Source organism: Lontra canadensis, unplaced genomic scaffold (assembly GCF_010015895.1).
Source record: "Lontra canadensis isolate GAN:19392208 unplaced genomic scaffold, GSC_riverotter_1.0 scaffold78, whole genome shotgun sequence".
In the NCBI taxonomy this organism is placed as follows: domain Eukaryota; kingdom Metazoa; phylum Chordata; class Mammalia; order Carnivora; family Mustelidae; genus Lontra; species Lontra canadensis.
Genome location: NW_022631072.1, coordinates 1,683,695 through 1,708,151, shown reverse-complemented (window position 1 = coordinate 1,708,151; position 24,457 = coordinate 1,683,695). Strand labels below are relative to the sequence as shown.

Genomic DNA, 24,457 nt, shown 5'->3' with positions numbered 1-24,457 from the left:
GCCTGCTTCCCCCTCTCTCTGCCTGCCTCTCTGCCTACTTGTGATCTCTCTCTCTCTGTCAAATAAATAAATAAATAATCTTTAAAAAAAAAAAGGACGACGATATTATTTCCACATTATAATGAAAAAAAAAAAACAAAAAAAAAAAAACCAACAACCCGAGGCTCTGAGAGATCAAACCATTTGACCAAAGTCAAGAAGACGGTAAATTATAGAGAGAGAACTTGTTTACGGCCTCTGAATCAGCATTTAATGCTTTTTATACTAAACTACACCAGTCTTCCTGGTAGGTGAGTCAAGCATATTAATGCAAGTCAGCAAAGAACTGGATGACTGACAACCGATGTTATAATCATCAAACCTTGGGGGGCCTAATTTCCACATAACTAGTTAGGGGAGCCCTTTCTCAATATAGAAATTTTGAAAAAACTGATTAAAAAACATGACTTTCAGGACACCTGGTTGTCTCATTCGGTTAAGCGTCTGCCTTCAGCTCAGATCATGATTCCAGGGTTCTGGAATAGAGTCCTGCATCGGGCTCCTTCTTCAGCGGGGAGCCCATATCCCCCTATGCCTGCTGTGGCCCTCCTCATGTGCTTGCTCTCTTTATCTGACAAATAAATAAATAAAATATTTAAAAAAAATAAACAAACATAACTTTCAAAGGTTTGAAAAGAGTTCTTTGAGACATAAATATACATATTTCAGTGAGATGGAGCAAATAACAGATTTCCAAAAAGCATTTTATACCAAAGGTCACTTTAAAAAGCAAAAAATCAAAATTTTTTCACCTACAGGACTAGGGGAACATTTTCTCATGGATGGAGAAATTGTTCAAAAACAACAGGCTGTCTGATGATTCACAGACCTGTACCCTGGGGCAAATAATACACTGTATGTTAATAAACAACAACAACAACAAAAAAACAATAGGCTGTGGTTACCTCTGCCCACGCTTTGAGAACAGCCAGTTTTTCCATGGTTGTCGCACTCTCTCGGTACAGCTGGCTCGAAGATCCTTTTCCAGCCTGCACTTTGTCCAGAGAAGAGACAAGTAGATTGTGCACTCGACGGAGGTCATTGAGATCACTGACAACTCCACTTCCAATCCATGTACTACACACCTAGCCAAGGAAAGAAATTTTAAGTTCTCTATAAAAAACTAATATTTAACTATAAGAGTATGAAGTAAATATGATATTTCCCCCCTTGGGGGAAGAAACAAAATACCAATGAAGAAAACAAACAAAAAAACCCCAAATGCTGTGCTTCAACTTTATTTTATTTATTTATTCTTTTTTAGATTTTATTTATTTATTTGACAGGCAGAGATCACAAGTAGGCAGAGAGGCAGGCAGAGAGAGAGGGGGAAGCAGGCTCCCTGCTGAGCAGAGAGCCCGATGAGGGGCTCGATCCCAGGACCCTGAGACCATGACCTGCATTGAAGGCAGAGGTTTTAACCCACTGAGCCACCCAGGCATCCCAACTTTATTTTTTAATAACAAATCAACAACAAGGATGGAATTTATTATGTCTTACATGCAAAACTAACAGTATTTACTTAACATATTTCTATTGACTAATGTGACAAATTTTTTTTTAAAAGGTGATGTTTTCTTTTTTTTTTTTTAAGATTTTATTTATTTATTTGACAGACAGAGATCACAAGTAGGCAGAGAGGCAAGCAGAGAGAGAGACAGAGATAGGAGGAAGCAGGCTCCCTGCTAAGCAGAGAGCCCGAGCGGGACTTGATCCCAGGACCCTGAGATCATGACCTGAGCCGAAGGCAGAGGCTTAACCCACTGAGCCACCCAGGCGCCCCGTGACAAAAATTTTAATAGAAAATAAATTTCTTTCTGAATCACCTCAGTTGTGAATAATTCTTCAACATTTCTGCTTACCACAGGCAAAGGATTATTCTGGGCCCTATGGAAGAGGTTAAAAAATAAATAAATAAAGGGGAAAAATCTAGTCCCTGTCCTCAAGAAAGAAAACACAGATTGAATGAACATTTTAGGACTGTAATACTACAATTTAAAAACAGAGAAGGGAGAGATTGCTTCTGGCAGAAGAAATGGGAATGCTTAGACTATCAGGAAGGTCTGTGTGCATAAATACAGAGGAGTTACATGGGAAAAGACATGAGGTTAGCAAAGTTAACTGGGATTATGGTACAATTTAAATTCCATGTAAACTGAATTCAGACTTTGTTCTATGGGCAGTTTCCAAGGCTTCTGAACAGGGAGATTACAATTGGAATTGTGCCTGGGGTGGCTGGGTGGCTCAGCTGGTTAAGCGTCCAACTCTTGATTTCGGCTTAGGTCATGATCTTGCAATCATGGAATCAAGCCCCATGTCAGGCTCTGAGCTCAGCACAGAGTCTGCTTGGGACCTTCTCTCTCCTTCTCCCCCTACCCCTCCAATACCCCTAAATAAATAAATATATATATAAAATCTTAAAAAACAAAAAATTGTACTTTACGAAGATTGTTCCAGTATTTATGCCAGGAAAGAACATGTTTAGATGGTAAGCAATGTGTTTAGTTACGTGACTATTACAGTATTATGGGACAGAGATGATAGAGATCAAGCTGGGAATGGGATGAAAAGGGAGAGTCACCAGAGAAAGACTTAGAGGCAGAAATCACAGTATTTGGAAACCAATTAAATATTTTTAGGGGAGGGGCCAGAAACTTGAAAAGTTGTGAGAAATCAAAGATGGCTGTTGTAAATAATGCTTCAATAAACCCGGGTTGCATACATCCCTTTGTTTTTTTGTTTTGTTTTGCTTTTTTCATTTTTTTCTTCAGGTCTTTTTTTTTTTTTTTAAACATTATAATGTATTATTTGCTCAGGGGTACAGGTCTGTGAATCATCAGTTTTACACAATTCATAGCACTTGCCATAGCACATACCCTCCCCAATGTCCATAACCCAGCCACTCTATCCCTCCCTCCCTACCCCCGGCAGCCCTCAGTTTGCTTCCTGAGATTAAGAATCTCTTATGGTTTATCTCCCTCCCCAGCCCTATCTTGTTTCATTTTTCCCTCTCTTCCCCCAAGAACTTCCATCCTGCCTCTCAAATTCCTCATATCAGAGAGATCATATGATTGTCTTTCTCTGATTGACTTATTTCACTTAGCATAATACCCTCTAGTTCCATCCATGTTGTTGCAAATGGCAAGACTTCGTTTCTTTTGATGGCTGCATAGTATTCCATTGTAAATATATACCACATCTTCTTTACCCATTCATCTGTTGGTAGACATCTAGGTTCTTTCCATAGTTTGGCTACTGTGGACATTGCTGCTATAAACATTCGGGTGCACGTGCCCCTTCAGATCACTACAATTGTATCTTTAGGGTAAATATCCAGTACTGTGATTGCTGGGTCATAGAGTAGCTCTATTTTCACCTTTTTGAGGAATCTCCATACTGTTTTCCAGAGTGGCTGCACCAGCTTGCATTCCACCAGCAGTGTAGGAGGGTTCCCCTTTTCTCTGCATCTTCACCAACACCTGTTGTTTCCTGACTGGTTAATTTTAGCCATTCTGACTGGTGTGAGGTGGTATCTCATTGTGGTTTTTGATTTGTATTTCCCTGATGCTGAGTGATGTGGAACACTTTCTCATGTGTCTGTTGGGCATCTGGATGTCTTCTTTGCAGAAATGTCTGTTCATGTCCTCTGCCCATTTCTTGATTGGATTATTTGTTCCTTGGCTGTTGAGTTTGATAAGTTCTTTTTTTTTTTTTTAATATTTTTGTTTATTTGACAGAGAAAGATCACAAGTAGGCAGAGAGGTAGACAGAGAGAGAGGGAAGCGGGCTCCTGGCTGAGCAGAGAGCCTGATGTAGGCCTTGATTCCAGGACCCTGAGAACATAACCTGAGCCGAAGGCAGAAGCTTAACCCACTGAGCCACCCAGGCGCCCGTGTTTGATAAGTTCTTTATAGATTTTAGATACTAGCCCTTTATCTGATATGTCATTTGCAAGTATCTTCTCCCCTTCTGTCAGTTGTCTTTTGGTTTTGTTGACTGTTTCCTTTTGCTGTGCAAAAGCTTTTGATCTTGATGAACTCCCAATAGTTCATTTTTGCCCTTGCTTCTCTTGCCTTTGGCAATGTTTCTAAGAAGTTGCTGCAGCTGAGGTCGAAAAGGTTGCTGCCTGTGTTCTCCTCAAGGATTTTGATGGATTCTTGTCTCACATTGAGGTCTTTCACCCATTTGGAGTCTATTTTTGTGTGTGGTGTAAGGAAATGGTCCAGTTTCATTTTTCTGCATGTGGCTATCCAATTTTCCCAATACCATTTGTTGAAGAGACTGTCATTTTTCCATTGGACATTATTCCTGCTCTGTCAAAGATTAGTTGACTATAAAGTTGAGAGTCTATTTCTGGGCTCTCTATTCTGTTCCATTGATCTATATTTCTGTTTTTGTGCCAGTAACATACTGTCTTGATGATACAGCTTTGTCATAGAGCTTGAAGTCTGGAATTGTGATGCTGTAAACTTTGCTTTTTCTTTTTCAATATTCCTCTGGCTATTCAGGGTCTTTTCTGGTGTCCATATAAATTTTAGGATTATTTGTTCCATTTCTTTGAAAAAAGTTGATTGTATTTTGATAGGAATTGTATTAAACATGTAGATTACTCTACGTAGCATAGACATTTTCAGAATATTTGCATCCGTTTGATTTAGTGTTTTTGTATACTTTGGGTAAATACCTAGTTGTGTGATTACTAGATCATAGGATAGTTCTATTTTTACTTTCTTTTTTTTTTAAATACCCAAATTATGGAGGCAACCTAAGTGTCCATTGATAGATAAATGGGTAAAGATGTGGCATATATATGTGTGCATATGTATATGTGTGTGTGTATACACATCCGCAAACTGGAATATTACTCAGCCATGATAAGGAACGAAATCTTGCCATTTTCAATGACATGGATAAAGCTAGAGAGTGTAATGCTAAGTGAAATAAGCCAGTCAGAGACTAAGACAAATACCATATACTTTCACTCCCATGTAGAATTTAAATAGCAAAACTGAACAATCATTAAGAAAGAGACAAATCAAGAAACAGACTATGAACTATAGAGAACTGTTGGTTACCAGAGGGGAGGGGAGCTAGGTGAAGGGATGAACAACAAGTAATGCATAGAACTGATGAATCACTATATTGTACACCCAAAACTAATATAACTAAACTGGAATTAAAATTTTCAAAAAACAAGGACTAGGGAGACCTGGGAACTCTCCACAAACAGGTAATAACTAAAGCAATGTTACCGGGTAAATTTCTTCAACGACCAGGTAAATTTGTTCAAGGACTGAGGTATATAAAAAAAAAAAGGTGTAAGACCAGAACAGAAGGAACATAGTTACAAGGGACAAGCAGAATAAGAACCAACAACGAAAGAAATTGAAAAGAAAATGCCAGAAGAGCAAAAGGAAAACCAGGCAAGGGCAGTGACACTGGAGTCAAAGGAAGAATGTTGAGGAGAAAGGTGTGGTCTGGTGGTGCGAGCTTGCTTCCACAATCACAAGTTCTAACTTTAAAGAACCTGAAATTTGGGGCGCCTGGCTGGCTCAGTCAGTAGAGAATGCAACTCCTAGTCTTGGGGTTGTGAGCTCAAGCCCCATGATGGGTGCGGAGATTACTTGAAAATAAAATCTCTAAAAAGATAAAGAGCATGAAACTAGAAACTACAGGTTCTGCATTATAAGTTTGGTTTATGAAAAAAGATAAAGCAGCACTAAATCAGCAAAGTTGTACTCAGAGAAAAGACCTGGACTTGCATCGAGAGTGTTACGTGAATGTACGCTTAACCAATTTAACTTGAAATACGATATTTAAAATATATATTATGGTTATGATTCCTATGCTGATTTAAAGAATTTTTCTTTTATTAAACCACTGATTCCTGTCTCCAGTTGTGTTGCACTTTAGAGTCTTCCTATAATATGTAAAAATTACCCTGATTCAGCTTCAGGTTAAACACGTCATCTATTCTAGTAAATAAGGTGGGATGCAATGTTTCATGATCTGTCCAAAGCCAACTCTTCACTTTCCCTTAAGAAAAAGGAACTTGCAACCTACTGTTCCATCTGTTTCAAAACTAGCTTTCCTCCCAGAAACAGGACAGGAGGTCAAAAACTTAACCTTTCCAGCAGAAAAGAAGAAACTTCTTATTTAAAAAAAAAAAAAAAAAAAGCTAGAGCTACATAAAGAATAAGAAGTTGAAGGCAAATTTAGTAACAGGAATTTTTCATACTACTCATCCACAAGATGAAATCTGGATAGCTTTTGCTTTTCTATGAAGAGCTTTATAAGTTTTTTCTGCTTAAATATTATGCTCTGAAACATCATCACAAGACATTTATTTATACAGGACTATGATTTCTGATTGTCTGTGAATCAGTATCTCATACCAAATGGTCTGCTCTAACTCTGAGATTTGTATCATGATCCACAGACCTCTATCTTAAACAAGACTCCCTCTTTTCTTTCTGGTCTGCTGTTTGTAAGAGGAGTTGATTTCTCTGAAGGCCATCATTAAGACAGTAGACTTCAGAGAAATAAATCTTAACAATGGGGGGCACCCAAGTGGCTTAGTCAGTTAAGCACCTGACTCTTGATCTCGGCTCAGCTCATGATCTCAGGGTTGTGAGATTGAGCCCCGTGTTAGGTCCTTGCTGAGTGTGGAACCTGCTTAAGATTCTCTCCCTCTCCCAATGCCCCTACCCCACCACCCCCTATTAAAAAGAAAAGAAAAGAAAAATCTTAACCGTGGCAGGAAGAGGCAAACCCAATCAGCTAGAGAGAGAACAAAGTAAGAACTTCCCGCTTATCATTGTAAATAGCAGAACATTCTCTGTCTAGAGGCCACACGTAGCTTGATTATGGGTTCTAAGCAATAATGATGGACCACAGCCCTGTACTCCAGAAAACTGGGAAGTAGAGAGTTGCTTCTCTTCTATCCTTAGGAAAGCAGATAAAGAATCTGATTTCCTGAAAGATGAGAGCTTACTGCATGAATCCATTTTCAGAATGAGGCATGAAAAAGAGGAACTTATTAAAACTGTAGGAACATTTTGTGACTTTTTAAAAATATAATAATGTGAGAATAATCCTCTGGGATTAATTTTGCAATGAAATTTCCATATTGTGAAATTCTCCAGAAACTTATAAATTTTCACAAACTGTGATAAAAAAATCCTTTATTACCCAACCATCATTAATATGCATTCTTTAATTATTTTATAATCATATTTTTATTTTTAGTTTTTTATTATGGTTTTTATACCATTATTCACTTCTGGCTGATGAAAGACCTATGTATCCCAAAGTCATTTCCTCAGCTATGACAAAAAAAGGGATGCAATTAACAGTTACTACGTCATCATTTGATACAGAATAGAAGAAGAAATTGTCACTGTTGTATTTCCAAGATAAAAATAAATATTTACCTTTTCTCTGTTTCTTACCTTTTCTCTTTCCTCTTTAATTTAAAGAACGTAACTATAGAAAACTCTATTTTTCTTCTTACCTGGCAAGCTTTTGCTATTATGTCTGATGGGGTATCTTGTGAAAAGGCTGGTCTTAGAGCAGCTCCCACCTAAGAAAATGAATATGAGCATTTTATTTTTAAAGATAAGTAGTAAATATAAAGCCTCTTGTGTTTCTGGAGATGAAAACACACAAAACACATCTTTTTATTTTCCTTTTTTATCACATATCCCTTATCTCTCTTTTCAGTCACAATAAACTCAAATATACCATTTTTCTTTTGCTTCCCAGGAGGTTATAATCATTATCAAATCTATATGAATGCTATACCAAAACAGGAAATTAATCTTCTTTTTCTTTTGTTTTTGTTTAATAGTAAACAGGATTTTCTGACAAAGTCACATGTTCCTAGACATAACAGAAAACTGCGATCATTTTTTTTAAAAATTCTGTCTATATTTTCCTGAATATATTTCTAACAGTATTTACCTCATGAGTGAATCTCATATAACTCGATCAATTCCTTTAATAACTATTACTAAAAATTCACATAGTCACTGAAAGATCTCAGAAACCATTTCACCTTAAAACAAAAAACAAAAAACACAGAGGACATTGGGTGAAGGAAAAGGAGAAGTGAGTTGGGGGAAATCAGAGGGGGAGACAAGCCATTAGAGACTGTGGACTCTGAGAAAAAAAACTGAGGGTTTTGGAGGGGAGGAGGGTGGGCGTTGGGAGGGCCTGGTGTTGGGTATTAAGGAGGGCCTGTATTGCATGAGGCACTGGGTGTGGTGCATAAACAATGAATCTTGGAACACTGAAAAAATAAAATAAAATTTTAAAAATTAAAAAAAAAAAACTTTAAAAGAAGGATGTTTGGGGTGCCTAGGTGGCTCAGTTGCTTAAGCATCTGCCTTCAGCTCAGGTCATGATCTCAGGGTCCTGGGACTGAGAGCATCAGGCTCCCTATTCAGCAGGGAGACTACTTCTCCCTCTCCTTCTCCCAGCTACACCCCCTGCTTGTGTGCTCTCTCTCTCTGTCAAATAAATAAGTAAAATCTTAAAAAAAAATTTTTAAAAAAAGGATGCTCAAGGAATATTAGTTTATGTACCACTGTCATAGTATTAAGAGAAGGAATGTGAGCTTTAGTTTTAATAAGCCAACCCAGTCACAGATTCTTAAATATATCAGATTTAACATGAATGAACTGAATAAGGAGTTAGATATGGTCAACTCCTACTCTGAGACTTCTCTCTTTGCACAAGAGAGTCAGTCACTGAGATATATCAATAGCAGTTTAGAAATGAATCAAGTGTTCCTCTCTATGACTGAAAACACATGGCGGTTAATTGCAGTATTGGTAGTATAGTCATCAACTAATCACACAGCTGGTGCTGGCCCCTGTACTGAAGAAGAAAGAAAATATACTATAAAAGAGATCACTGGGTTGACTGATAAAACTGGATTATGACAGACTATATAGAAGTAATACATCAATGCTGAATTTCCTGAAGTTGATAACTGCTCTGTGGTTATATGAGACATGTCCTTTTCCTTTGGAAATACAGACTATAATATTCAAGGGTAAAGCTACAGATTTAAATAATTATTCTTTCAATTTTTCTGAAGTAAAGAACTATTCCTAAATAAAAAGTCAAAACAAAACAAAACAACAAACCTTCATTCTTCCAGGTTGGGTATTTAGGAGTAAATAATTGTATATGGGTGTTCCATAGGCAGCTGGGCTAGAAGCCATAACTTCCTCACCTGTACTTATGATGGAAAAACAATGGAGCATACACTATTCACCCTTTTTAATTTTGTGTATGCTTGAGTATAGCTTTTAGATGAGGTGTTGTGTATCTGAAGCTAAGGTTCTGGTATAACTACAATAAAATATATATATATATATATAAAATATATGTATGATATTTATATTAAAATATATTATATATAATGTTTATATATATTATACATATACATAATTATACATATGATATATATGTATAATATATATTTTATATATATATAGAATATATACACACACACCCACATATATGTATCTTCTTTCCTTGCTAACTTAAGTTTGTCTTCACATAACCCATCATTATGAGGATTAAATCTATTGTGCCTCAGTTCAAGAACACAAATAAAGTTATAAATTTCAGGGGAAACAAGTATCTCTGTTCAGAATAAAATAAAATATTTTTTGAAGGTAAGTAATTCTTTCAGTAATATTTTTAACTGCTGTTATTAGAAGTTATCGTTCAGCATTACAAAGCTGTCCTTTGTATTTTTAAAAATGCTTATCAAGTCTTAACATATAAAAGTAATGTCAGCAAATCCACAACACTCTTTGAATGTCCTTTTATCTTTTAAATGGCATGGCTAAACATCTAAACACAAGACTGAAAAGCTAGGCTGCGATTCTATTCTAGTTTTATCACCAATACACTATCAGAACTCAAAAATAGTGACAAGTTTCATACTACCGTTTCTTCAACTGTGGGATTCAACTATGTAACCGACAATGGGAATAAAGATATGCAGCTGAAGTTCCAAATACCTTTCTCCAGGGACTCTTCACTCCCTTAATGATCATGTAAAGGAACAATTTTAAGTTTTAAATAAACAGAGTATCTCTTAAAACAAAACAAAACAAAACAAAACAGAGTATCTCACGTTAGCTTGATATTGCTCCAGAATCACATGGCCTGGAAATTCTGGCTCAGGCACAGATGCAAACTTCTTGATAATGTCCTCAAGTGCTTGGAGCCCAGCCATCCGCAGCTGGTTACTATGATCCGTTGCAGCCATGAATGCCATGCGAATCAGGTCAGAGAGATGAAGTACCAACAGGTCATCTAAAAATAGAAATAGAAGGCAAAAAGGAAAACTCCAAAAATAGGTATTACAACACAAAAATATGAAATGAAATAAACTTCTTTAAAAAAGCACTTATGTTTGGGATGCTTGGGGGGCTGAGTCGGTTAAGCATCTGCCTTCTGCTCAGGTCATGATCTCAGGGTCCTGGGATCCAGCCCCACACCGGCTTCTCTCTCTCCCTCTGTCTGCTGCTACCCTTGCTTGTATACTCTCCCTCCCTCTCGCTCTCTCAAATAAATAAATATTTTTTTAAAAAAGCACTTATGTTCCATAATTCCACTATGTTTTAAAATAACAAAGATACACTTCCAATAAAACTCGTGTATCATAATTTCTCAAGAATATTGGTAAACCTTTACACAATATAGTAATACAGATGACATTACTGGATTTCCCAAAAGGAGTTTGTCATCTTTTAGAATAGGGCTGGCGGATTGTTCCTGTAAAGAACTCGATGGTAAATACTTTCGGTTTTGCCAGCCACATAATTTCTATCACAGCTACTGAACTCTTCTTTTATAGAATGAGCATAGTCATAGATCACATGTATTTAAATGAGTATGCTGTGTTCCAATAAAAGTTTATTTTAAAAAACAGGCTATGGTCTGGATTTGGACTGTAGGAAGTAGTTTCCCAACTTCTACTAGAAAAGACTTTTATACAGATAAGATGTAGAAAAGGGAAGTCATCCTCCTTTTAAAGGCTACTCCAGATCTGCCAAAACAAAACTTAAAAGCAAGTCTCAAAAGGACTCAAAAGATACCAAGTAATATAACTACATCCCAGAATGAAGTCCAACACTATTTAAAGGAATACAACAAAATCCAGCACTACCACTATAAAATTTGCAAATCTGGTATGTAATAAAAACTATCAGGGATGCAAAGAAGTAGGAAAATACACCTTGCAACAAGAAAAAAAAACCAAAACTTAGTGAACAGAAACAGATCCAGAAATGAAAAGGTGATGAAATTAGCAGACAGGGAGTCTAGAAGAATTATCATAAATACGTTGCCTATATTCAAGATAGAAAACAAAAACCTTAGCATGTTTAAGAGAGAAGTAAAAGACAGGGACAATCATAAATAAGACTTGTAGAAATAAAGTCACAAATAAGACTCGTAGAAATAAAAAAAATAAAATACCTGAAATGAAAAATATACTGGATAAGATTATTAGTGATTAGATACTGAAGAAGAAAATACTGGTGACCTTAAAGACCTAGCAACTGAAGTTATTAAAAAATTTATCAAGCTCAAGTACTCTCAAATTCTTGAGGAGGCTGCAAGACTCCCAAAATCTTTTTTTTTTTTTTTTAAGATTTTATTTATTTATTTGACAGAGAGATCACAAGCAGGCAGAGAGGCAGGCAGAGAGACAGGAGGAAGCAGGCTCCCTGCTGAGCAGAGAGCCCGATGCGGGGCTCGATCCCAGGACTCAGAGATCATGACCTGAGCCGAAGGCAGCGGCTTAACCCACTGAGCCACCCAGGCGCCCCTCCCAAAATCTTTTTGAAGCAGTGGCAATCTGTGGCTCAGCTGGATTCCCAAACAGTTATTTAAACAGGTTTTTGCGGCTGTTGCTATTGTGAAGGTTATAAGACAAGTATCTTCTAATTTTTTCATGTGCTTACCTAAAATTCCAATTTTAGAATCTTAAAGTTAAAAAAGAATATCTACTGGTTTGGAGAAGAAGAACAAAGGAGAGACTTAAAAATTTGGCTGGAAGATCTCAATACTTCCTCATCTAAGGGAGGCAAAAACACATCATCAATAAAAATTAGGTATAATGGGGGTTCCTGGGTGGCTCAGTTGTTAAGCATCTGCCTTCAGCTCGGGTCATGATCCCAGGGTCCTGGGACTGAGGTCCACATAAAACTTTTTTTTTTTTTTAAAGATTTTATTTATTTATTTGAGAGAGAATGAGTGAGAGAGAGCACGAGAGAGGAGAAGGTCGGAGGGAGAAGCAGACTCCCCAAGGAGCTGGGAGCCCAATGCGGGACTCGATCCTGGAAGTCCGGGATCATGACCTGAGCTGAAGGCAGTCGCTCAACCAACTGAGCCACCCAGGCGCCCATAAAACTTTTTTTTTAAAGATTTTATTTATTTATTTGACAGAGAAAGACACAGGGAGAGAGGGAACACAAGCAGGGGGAGTAGGAGAGGGAGAAGCAGGCTTCCTGCCAAGCAGGGAGCCTGATGTGGCCTCAATCCCAGAATCCTGGGATCATGACCCAAGCCGAAGGCAGATGCTTAAAGACTGAGCCACCCAGGAGCCCAATAAATAAAATCTTAAAAAAAAAAAAAAATTAGGCATAATGAACTGCCAGAAGTTGGGAGGAAATTTCCAAGGCAGATGGAACTGGACTAATGTGAGCTTATTCATATTATGCCAACCCAAAAGTAAATAAAAAGACCCACTACTCCTCCTAATTAAAAAGGTCTAGAAAGATACCAATCTACCAACCAAAAACTAGGCAATTATTACTGAAAGTATTTTGCTTCTCTACACAAATCTCTATCTCTGACTTTTCTAAAGTCAACATAGCTTTTTTCCAAGTCCGAGGAGATGAACTCCTAAAGCAGGGGAGTAGGAAGGGGAATGAGGCAGAAACTCTAAAATGGGGAGAGAACTGGGGGGCTGTTAGAGGTTTATCACATTCTGGGAGCAGTAGTTCCATACAACTAAAGTTCAGTGGATACAAAGGGAGGTAAGGATGATACAGAAAGAGCCTGGATAGCACATATATTTGGTCTATAACTTTGAAAACTACATGCTAACATGACTGTCCAGAATAACAGGCAATGGCAACTAGAAAGGATCCTGTTTCAGCCCAGCAGAGCAAAGCATGTCAGATACCGGAATCTAGGTTGGAAAGCTGTTATATCAGCTGACTATCCAGCTACCAATGTGAAGTAAACAAAGACCAAGAATATGGACAATCCACACCCCCCACACACACACTTTGAACAAATTTCAAGTATGGAGAATGCTCTCCTCTTTCAAGGATATATGAACAAATAAGCCTATGAAGAAAACACACACAGGCAAAATAAAGATTCTGAAGATTCAGAAAGAGCTAATCTCAAAAATAATTTTCGGGACGCCTGGGTGGCTCAGTTGGTTAAGCAGCTGCCTTCGGCTCAGGTCATGATCCCAGCGTCCTGGGATCGAGTCCCACATCAGGCTCCTTGCTCAGTGGGGAGCCTGCTTCTCCCTCTGACTCTGCCTGCCACTCTGTCTGCCTGTGCTCGCTCTCGCTCTAGCGCTCTCTCTCTCTGACAAATAAATAAATAAAATCTTAAAAAAAATTTTTCGGGGTGCCTGGGTGGCTCAGTGGGTTAAGCCGCTGCCTTCGGCTCGGGTCATGATCCCAGGGTCCTGGGATCGAGCCCCGCATCGGGCTCTCTGCGCAGCGGGGAGTCTGCTTCTCCCTCTCCCTCTGCCTGCCTCTCTACCTACCTGTGATCTCTCTCTCTGTCAAATAAATAAATAAAATCTTAAAAAAAAAAAAAAGGATATGATGTAATGAAAATAGAAAAAGGACAAAAATTAAAAGAAAACTAAAAACAAAAGAAGACAAGATCTACTATGGGGGCAGAAAACAGTAAAACATTATCAATGATCTAAAGGAAAAACTTGTGAGGATCTCTTCTCATGTGGGCAAGATACAAATAATGAGAGAAAAAGTGTTAAATACAAAGAAAGGAAAGCCAACCTGAAGATCTGCACTACTCCCTAAATGTCACATGCACACTTATACTTCCATGCCTTTACAAATTCTCTTCACTTTTTGGGTGCCTGGCGCCTCAGTTGGTTAATTTTAATTAGTAAAACTCTTGATTTCAGCTCAGGTCACGATCTCAGGGTCATTAGATCAAGCCCCGTGGTGAGCCCCCATCTTTAGCACGGAGTCTGCCTGAGATTCTCCCTCCCTCTCACTCTCTCTCTTCCCTCATTCATGCTGGTGTGCATGCACACACACACTCTCTTTCTCTCTAAAATAAGCAAACAAATAAATAAAATCTAAAGCAAGCAAATTATCTTACTTTCCTTGCTTGTAATAAACCACTGCGGTAGGCAGAACACTGGTGCTCAAATGTGTCTCTACCCTAATCCCTACAATCTGTGATTATGTTAATTTACATAGCAAAAGGGGATTTGTAGTTGTGATTAAGGTTATGGGCTCTGAAATGGAGATTATCCCAAATTTAATAGTGGGCCCAATCTAATCACAGGATCCTGAAAAGCGGAGTACACTCCTGGCTGTGCTCACAGCCCTGTGACAGCTACAGAAGGAACACTGAGACAAGTCAGTGTTGGCTTTGAGGAGGCCACCTTCAAGAGACAGAGAGAGGGGGCCACCACCAAGGAATGCAGGCAGCCAAAGAAGACGAGAAGAAAAGACTCCTGGAAAGCCTCTAGAAAGGAATGCCCCCCCCTACTGATACCTTGATTTTAGCCCAGTGAGACTCATGTTGGATTTTCTGACCTATAAGAACAATAAGATAAAAAATGCGTATTGTTTTAAGCCACTGAATTTGTCTTCATTTGTTAGAGCAGCAATAGAAAACAAATACAACCAGCTTCTACCTGGAAAATCTTTTGTCTGCCCTTAAAATCCAGTTTCAAAATCACCTTTTCTGTGAGATCTTCCCTGGTTCTTCAGAAAATGCATACTACTTGTTTATGCCCCCAAAACACTCTGTCATAATAGTATTTAGACATATAATTGTTTAAGAGAAAGTCTTTCTGTCTTCTAGACTAGAAATTCTTCAAGGATATGGGCTATGTTTTTTTCTTCTTTGCATCCCCAATGTGTAGCAAAGAATAGGGTTTGGTAAATATTTGATAAATAATAGCACAAATAAGGACACCATGTTTGTGATATATTGTGCTTTGCTGACAACTGTACATTCGGACTCACAGTTTATACGTGGAGTACCACTGTTTTACTTTTTGTTTGTTTGTTTTTAAGATTTTATTTATTTATTTGACAGAGGGAGATCACAAGGAGGCAGAGAGGCAGGCAGAGAGAAAGGGGGGGGGAGCAGGCTCCCTGCTGAGCAGAGAGCCCGATGTGGGCTCGATCCCAGGACCCTGAGATCATGACCTGAGCCGAAGGCAGAGGCTTTAAACCACTGAGCCACCCAGGCGCCCCTTTTTGTTTGTTTTTTAATCCAACTTTGAGTTCCAGTAAACTAAAAGGCATTTGTAATCAAGTAAACTAAAAGGAGTTTTAATGTATAGATTTCAATACTATTAGTACGCACAATTTGTTTTTACATATGTTAAAAAAAAAAATGACAGGGTGATGAAGAGACCACAAAGTACAAGACAGAGAGTCTATTACTCTTGCACCACTCTTGGCTTCTCTGGGTCTCCTCATCTGTACAATGAGGATATTGGATCTGACAATCTCTTTGTAAACTCCCTGTAACATCTGATCCAGAGAATTATGGGATATAAAAAGCTTACAAAAGATAAAAAACAGTGTCGAGTTTCAGTAAGAGTTTTCACCTTTTCAAAAATACCTAGCAGCATTTCTGAAATCTGAGAGTTTGAGTTGAATTAAATGATGCCATGCACAAGTTCTGATATTCTCCATGGCTGGGCTACATAACCTTTACTTATGTACCTTAACATTTTGCCATCTCTTTTATACTTAAATGCTAAACTAGGACAAAGTACAAAGGATGTGTAAATTACTACCATTGTTATCTTTAGGGCACATGATTAAGATACATCTACCTTATGAAGGCGTACACCTTTGGACCATTTTCTTCAACTTATCTTCTAAATATAGGTCAGAAGATAGTAGTATGCTTAGGCGACAGAAAAAAAGGTAAAAGAAACTTGTAAGAAATGAAAGGCAGAGTCTAAACCATGTTCCATAGCAGCAAACCTATATTACAAACCTAGAAAAATACTCTGGGGAAAAGAAATACTGATTTTAAATTTACTTGTAGGGTTTCGTAGTTTAGCAGAACGTGCCATGGCAAGGTCAAAGTGGGCCTGGTCTGCATTCTCACACAAATTGATGATTCGGCACAGGCAGTCTGCCGCGAACACCCGAGTGGCCCAGCGAGGTGCCACGAAGGGCTTTGATTTATCTTCTTCACCTAGTGTGGTGAACATGGTATCATCATCCATCTCATCTTTCTTCTCAGATTCCTCATCTTTTCCACTACTTACGAGAGTGGCAGTGCTCATATCTATAACACAAACAAGGCACATTATGACAACCTCACGTACGACAAAATGATACTTTAGAACTTGCAATAATGTTATAAGATTTCTAATAAAAAAGGACTAAATTCTCATCCCTTTGGAAACAGCAGAACTGGCCGGTCTTTTTTACATCAATCAGAAAGCAAAGAAAGGATAACATAAAAGTGTTTTTACATATTTCACTAGTTTTACATACTATGTTGAATACAGAGTAACCTGATTTTTTATACGCGAAAATTTAGTTTGAATTTAGTTATTTCCCCCAAATCAAAGAAAGCTCATTAGTCTGTAATATAATTTAACCTTCAACATTTATACAGGGATTTTTAGATTAAAATTTATTAGCATTTTTTAATGTAAGCTCAAATATGTGTATATATATATGTATATATTTCTGTTTACATATACAGATACAAACATGTACAGGTACATATACAGATATATACCAGAGGTAAAACAGTCATTATTTTAAGAACATATTTTATATATTACATACATACCACTAGAAGCTGCCAGGACATCTTTACAAAGCATTAGCCAATGTGAAAGTTTTTCTACAGCCAGTGATGAAAGCATATGCCCCAAAGTATCATGAATATCAGAACATAATTTTCTGTCTGTCTCCCGGTCTAGCATTCCAAAAAGAAGTCCCTCGAGACCAGTTTCTGTTATATTAACACCTTGGTGCCGGCAGTGGATATCACTTCGAGAACTGACTCCAGGTGCAAAAGGATTGACATCTGAAAAGCAAATTTTACAAATGAATTTGTATAGGGTTTTGCTGTGTACTATAGGTAATAAAAACCAAGACTTACATGTAAATTCACTATTACAATAAACAAGCTAGCTATACATAGAATTTATGTTCTCCAGTTTATATATCCTTAGGTTTAGAATTTAATCTGACAATATGGGTAAAACTCGAATCCTTAAGACTGATTATTCTGCAGTATTTTAAACAAATCTCCAGGGAATGCTCATAAATATATATTTCATTCCAAAAAACATTAAGTGTGGGAAAGAGACATATTTCTAAATAGATTTAATTTAATGGACTAAAAAATAATTATTGCTATATTTGTTGGAAGAACAAACTGAAATTTATTTAGTCTTATAGTTTAGGTTTTTAAAAATCTATAAAGCCGGAACACAAGTTACAAATGGACTGCATCCTAAAAGATCATTTAAAAACTGGGAAAATACTTTCTAAGAAATATTCGATCAAAAAGTCATACTGAGTGGGGAGATAGATAAAATAGGTAGAAGGGATTAAGAGGCACAAACCTCAAGCTGTAAGGTACGTCACAGGGTTGAAAAGTACAGCATGGGGAATACAGTCAGTAGTACTGTAATAACATATGACGACAGACGGTGACTACACCTGTCATGGTGAGCACTGCATCAAGTACAGAATGATGGAACCACTATGTTGTATAGCTGACACTAATAAAACACTGTATGTCAATTACACTTCAATTAAAAAAGTCACACTGTTACAAAATAGTAGTTAAATGTCCTGCTTTATCTGAAAATCTTTTCCTTCTTAGAAACAGTGTAAGTTGTACAACTGGCAACCTTAAGAAGGAATACTGAGGCTCCAAAGACGGAAGCCCTTTGAACCTTGAAGAGAGTGAGACAAAGGCGTGTAGACTGAAAGCCGCTCTTTTAGTTGAGTCACTCCAAAGACAAAATAAGGGGAAGTTTGCAGAAAATAGCCACAGTGAGAGGAACTCAGATAGTAGGAAAAGTCAAAAGGTTCAGTTCCAAGGAAAGAGAACATTAGCAAGAAACTGGGCACAGAGGCCTATTTTTTACTTAGCAGCTGATAGTACATTCCATATCAGGAATTACGCTTCTACAACATGAATTTTCATAGCTATACAACAAACCACTGAATTAAGAAAACATTGAGGGTGCCTGGATGGCTCAGTCAGTTAAGCACCCCACTCTTGATGTGACCTCAGGGTCATGAGATTGAGCGCCATGTCGGGCTCTGCGCTGGGCATGGAGCCTGCTTAAGATTTTCTCTCTCCTCCTCCCTCTGCCGCACTCAGCTTCTCTCTCCCTCTTTAAAAAAAAAAAAAGAGAGAGAGAGAGAGAGAACACTGCTTGATCATTGAGGAAAAATTCCTAAAAGGGGAATCACTAGGTCAAAGGGTAAGCTGATAAAAAATACTGACAAATCCAGAAAATCTGTACAACTTTATATTTCTTTCTGCCAGTAGTATAAGACATTTCTCTTTTATTCATATCTCTCTCAGTGCTGGTTATAACCATTATTTTTAATTTGGTCAGTTTTATGGAAGAAAAATGCTATCTTATGATTGTATTGACTTATACTTATTTAATCACTGGAGGTTGAAAATATTTCATAAGTTGCTAATTCTTCTCTGATAAAATATGTTTTTTATGTTCTCATGATTTTTCCATAGATGGAGAAGAGAGTTAACATAGGATGCTTGAGATGACTTAGTAAGGCCTGAAATTCATATTAGCCTTCAGCTAGCCTCCCAGTGAAGTGGGTTTCAGGAGGGTTTCCACCATTTCCTGGTCAAAGTGGCTCACTATGCCTAAAACTGTACAAATGGTATGGCTTATGCTGAACACCTGCTTGCCTTTGAAAGTCTGGACTTCTGGAATATGCTTGACAGACCATGCCTACTCAACCAGCGCCCAAGAGAAATCTTGGGCACCAAGCCCCTGACAAGCTTTCGTGATAGACATTTCATATATGTTGTCAGAACTCAAGCAGCTTCTGTGTGACTGCATGGCAGGTGAGCTCTTGGAAATCTACACCTGGTTTGCTTCAGACTTCACGCCAAGTGCCTTTTCCCTCTGCATATTTTGCTTTGTGTCCAGTTCCTATAGTAAATCATAACCATAAGCATGACTATATGCTAAGTCCTCCAAGTACATCATCATACCTCAGGGTGGTCTTAAAACCCTCAACACACTAAGCTTTAAAAACATTAAAATATAAATATGCACACTTCAATGAATAAAATAAATTAATAAATATTTGCAAGTACTTCCCCTCTTAGTTTGTCTTTCAATTTTGATTATGGTGACTGATGTGTATTAAGTTTTAAAATTTTCTATGTATTCAGGAGAATTCTATAATTATTTTTGGTGCTATGTTTTCTCTCTTAAAAGCAATACTGTTGGGGCGCCTGGGTGGCTCAGTGGGTTGAGCCGCTGCCTTTGGCTCAGGTCATGATCTCAGGGTCTTGGGATCCAGTCCCCCATCGGGCTTTCTGCTCGGTGGGGAGCCTGCTTCCCCTCCCCACCCCGCCCCTGCCTACTTGTGATCTCTTTCTCTGTCAAATAAATAAATAAAATCTTTAAAAAGAAGAAAAGCAATACTGTTTACTGAATAAGTAACTTCTTTCATATTATGCAATATAGTATATTTGTTAATAGAGCTCTTATATTATCCTAAAATTGAAGTTATTTTAGTATCTTGCTTCTTAGTACCCAAGCAACTTCTCTGCATTAGAAAGTTCTTACAAGTAAAAATTTTCTCTCACAATAGGGGAAATACCTGTCAGTTAAGCTCTGAAAAAGCTCTCAAGCAAACTATCCCTAGAGACCAAAAGGCTGGCTATGAAATTCAAGCTATACTTAACCCCACCCCCCCCAAAGCAGAAAGAATGGAAGCAAGCAAAGATCTACCTTTTGCTACCCAAACACCTACTGATATTTCTTTTATTGGTTACCCTAGCTTTCCCTTCTTGAGGAAAAGTTACATCACAAAGGGTCAACTAGTATCAGAGACTGGAAGCTTTCAGGTACCCCCAAAATAGATCACTTCTCTTTCCAGAAATCTACTTGTGATACAAAGCAATATCCTTAGAGTTTGTTATCCATTATATAGCTAAATTATCCAGAAGGAATGTCATGAGTACCTTGACACTAAACGCTATTTACTTTTTTTTCCTTTTTAGCTCCAACCGTTAAAAAAGGTAAAAGTGTAAAAGTACCAAGAAAACAATACTGGAATTTTTAAAGTGATAATGGTTTTATTTAACTTGAAAGAAGAAGAAGATTGACCATACTGGAAAGCAAAAATGTTATTTAGGGGCGCCTGGGTGGCTCAGTGGGTTAAGCCGCTGCCTTAGGCTCAGGTCATGATCTCAGGGTCTTAGGATCGAGTCCCGCATCGGGCTCTCTGCTCAGCAGGGAGCCTGCTTCCCTCTCTCTCTCTCTGCCTGCCTCTCTGCCTGCTTGTGATCTCTGTCTGTCAAATAAATAAATAAAAATCTTAAAAAAAATGTTATTTAAAGAGTAATACTCATTTGAAATGCTGAAGTATTTAAATAAAAAGAATACCGACCGATAAAGTAACTTACGAGTACCAGGGCTCTCCTTGTCACCTGCATTTTTCGCTAGGCTCATGGCATATTCACACACTTCAGCTGCTTCCCTTTGTGCGAGCTGCCGGAGACAAGCCACAGCTGCTCGGCGAAGTAGCAAATGGGAGCTACACAAGTGAACCTGGAAACCATAACATATTAGACAATTTTCTTTAAAAAACTGCAATCTCATTTGCCTAATGAATACGTATTAACACCTTCCTTGTGAGGAGGCTCTTTATTTAACAGCAGCAATTGTTAAATATATAGTCAAATAATCGACTTTTGAAAAAAGAATACCACTAAAGTAGACAAGGAATATTTTAGTGGCCAAAATAACTGTCCCAAGACCTGGTCACTAAAGATGATACTATATACTTCCATGAAAATCCAGAAGAATCTCTTGCACATCTTATTTTACACGTGGTTCTACTAAATATCATCTAAATTTTTTAAGTGCATGGAGATTATACATAGTCAATGAAAAGTTGGGAGGCAGAGCACAGAGTAAGAATTGAAGGCTAAGAAGGGTATTTATTAAAATAAAAAAACAGGGATGCCTGGGTGGCTCAGTCGGTTAAGCACCTGCCTTCGGCTCAAGTCATGATCCCAGAGTCCTGGGACTGAGACCCGCATCAGGCTCCCTGCTCAGTGGGGAGCCTGCTTCCCTCTCTGCCTGCCTACTCTTCCTGTCTCTCCCTTTGCTTGTGCTTTCTCTGACAAATAAATAAATAAAATCTCTAAACAAAATTAAATAAATAAAGTCAAGCAAACATAAACATCTGGAAAGAATTCCAAAATAGGCCCTATTTTTCATCTCAAAAGTTCCTGAAAGAGTCCAATGTAGTACACCTTAATACATGAAGTAAAGTATAAGACACAGCACAACATAATGAGTAGGAGCCCAGGCTCTGGTTACTAGACTGGATTTGAATCTTGGTTGTCACTGACTCCTGTGTGACCTTAGACAACTTACTTAATCTCTCTGTGCCTTGTTTGCCCATATGCAAACGTGGAGAGTGATTCTTTGCAGGAATATAGTGAAAATAAAATAAAGTTAATGCAAGTATTTTCCCTACAATAGTGATTGAGACATGGCACTTGCTCAATATATATTAGCTATTATCATTATTGCTATAAATCTGACTCATCAAGAAAATATTAAATTATGTTCCATGAACTTGCTTTTTAAGCAAGATAAGTAATATATTTTAGGAAAAAGTCTCATCCAGAGGGGCACCTGGATGGCTCAGTGGATTAAGCCTCTGCCTTTGGCTCAGGTCATGAGCTCAGGGTTCTGGGATTGAGACCTACAAAGCATCAGGCTCTCTGCTCAGCAGGGAGCCTGCTTCCCCCTTTCTCTGCCGCCTCTCTGCCTATTTGTGACTTCTCTCTCTGTCAAATAAATAAATAAAATCTTAAAAAAAAAAAGTGTCATCCAGAAATAGTGGAGGAGAGAACAAATATATGGAATATACCACTTCTTCACAATGCTGACTAGTATATTTTTATGCTACCAATATAACATTTGTAATTCAAGATATATTTGCATAAGATTTATACCCTGTGAAATTTATACCAAGTATTAAAATATATATAAGTATATATAAGTATGTATATGTGTGTATGTATATATATATATAAAACTGAGGGAATAAAACCTGACAGTTTTTTTCAATAAAATGTTTTATTCACTTCATCTCCTTAAAATGGAGACATTCTGGAACTTTCAAATATCCTATACTTAGAAATCTTAAGCATGGTCGTATGAGATGGGAAGAACAAGTCACTTAGTTTCTTAGTTTCTTGATTCTATCAGCTCTATCCTAAATAATTGTGGTAAGAATCAAATGACCAAATATATATATAAAGCAGAACACCATAAAAATTTAATTTAGTTGCAACTGAATAGAACTGTGGCTAAGAGGGGTGCTGGCTGGCTCAGTCCACACAGCATGGAACTCTTGATTTGGGGGTTGTGAGTTTAAACCCCATGTTGGGCATAGAATCTACTTAAAAAAAAAAAAAAGAATTTTTTTTTTAATCTGAAAAAAAAAAGAATTTTAGCTAAGAAAATATACTCAACAAATATTGACTGGCAGAGCCAAAGGGGAAAAGAAAAACCCTTTAGTTTACCAAGTCTTTTCAAAAACTCCATTTTAATGATTCTGATGCATATTTTTTCCATTCTAACATCTCTAATATTAGAGATGCAAATTATAATTGATGGTGTCTTAGAGTCACTATAAACCAGGGAAAATAAAGACATATTTACTTGAAAACTTTCCCTTGACACTTTTTGGTAAAAGCCACAAAATAAAGAATAAAACATATTAAATTTGATAAAAATATGTGGCTTCCTCATGGCCCTTCTTAGCTCCTTGGGGATAATCACAGTCTATAGTGACATCCATCATTATAGTTTCATTTAGCCTGTTCTTGAACTTTATATAAATGGAACCATGTTGTGCGCTCTCTTCTGCGTCTAGCTTCTTCTCAGCAAGTTGTCTGTGAGATTCACCTGTGTGATTTACTGTTCATTTTCATTGCTGTGTAGTACTCTGTTGAATAATGACATCACCCTATCCACTGCTGACTGGTAGACATTTAGGTCAGCTCTGTGTCTTGGCTATGATGAATAACCCAGCAGTGAACATTCCTGCACGTGTATTTTGGCACACACGCGTGTGTATTTGTCAGGTGTTTACTTAAGAGTGAAGTTTCTGGGTCGCAGCATATGCATATATTCAACTATTTAAGATTATGCTGAACTGTTTTCCAAAGAAGCTTCTTTGTTTTTCTTAGAGTCCACAAACCTCAGGAACACTGTGTTGCTTGCTCCTACAGTAGAGCTCCATCTTCCTGTAAAAATGCCTGTTATTTTACACTGTATGTCACCTTGCTGTTTCTTGCTGTGCCCACTGTATACACATCCCTGACAACCAGACACCCCTGCTCTCATAGTGATGATGTGGACATTCAGCTCAAGTCTTTCTCTCACTGACATTTCCTACAATTATCCTAGATGACATAAGCGCCTGTGTGCAGAATAGTTCTGTCAGGACAAGAGAACGTGTAACTGTGGTCACATGGTATAAAAAGCAGTTGCTGGGGCACCTGGGGGGCTCGGTCCGTTAAGTGTTTGACTCTTGATTTCAGTTCAGGTCATGATCTCAGGGTTAGCGGGCATGAGTTGACCTTTAGAGTCTCTCTCAAGGGGCGCCTGGGTGGCTTAAAGGTTAAAGCCTCTGCCTTCGGCTCAGGTCATGATCCCAGAGTCCTGGGATCAAGCCCAGCATCGGGTTCTCTGCTCGGCAGGGAGCCTGCTTCCTCCTCTCTGCCTGCCTCTCTGCCTACTTGTGATCTCTGTCTGTCAAATAAATAAATAAAAATTAAAAAAAAAAAAAAGAAAAAAGAGTCTCTATCTCTCCCTCTGCCCCTCCCCCACCCCACTCATGCATGTGCACACACAAGC

General features: G+C 37.9%; 1 protein-coding gene across 4 annotated transcripts in view; it reads right to left on the bottom strand.

Moving 5' to 3' along the window:
- HEATR5B (HEAT repeat containing 5B) overlaps positions 1-24,457 on the bottom strand; it is a 105,665-nt gene that overhangs the window by 28,704 nt on the left and 52,504 nt on the right. For all 4 annotated transcript variants that reach the window (XM_032881859.1, XM_032881861.1, XM_032881862.1 and 1 more), the window contains exons 22-27: positions 20,980-21,124; positions 17,131-17,370; positions 16,363-16,614; positions 10,196-10,377; positions 7,553-7,621; positions 945-1,124 (exon numbers count right to left, since the gene is read on the bottom strand). In XM_032881859.1, coding sequence (XP_032737750.1) covers positions 945-1,124; positions 7,553-7,621; positions 10,196-10,377; positions 16,363-16,614; positions 17,131-17,370; positions 20,980-21,124 — 1,068 coding nt within the window. The remainder of the gene's footprint in view (positions 1-944; positions 1,125-7,552; positions 7,622-10,195; positions 10,378-16,362; positions 16,615-17,130; positions 17,371-20,979; positions 21,125-24,457) is intronic.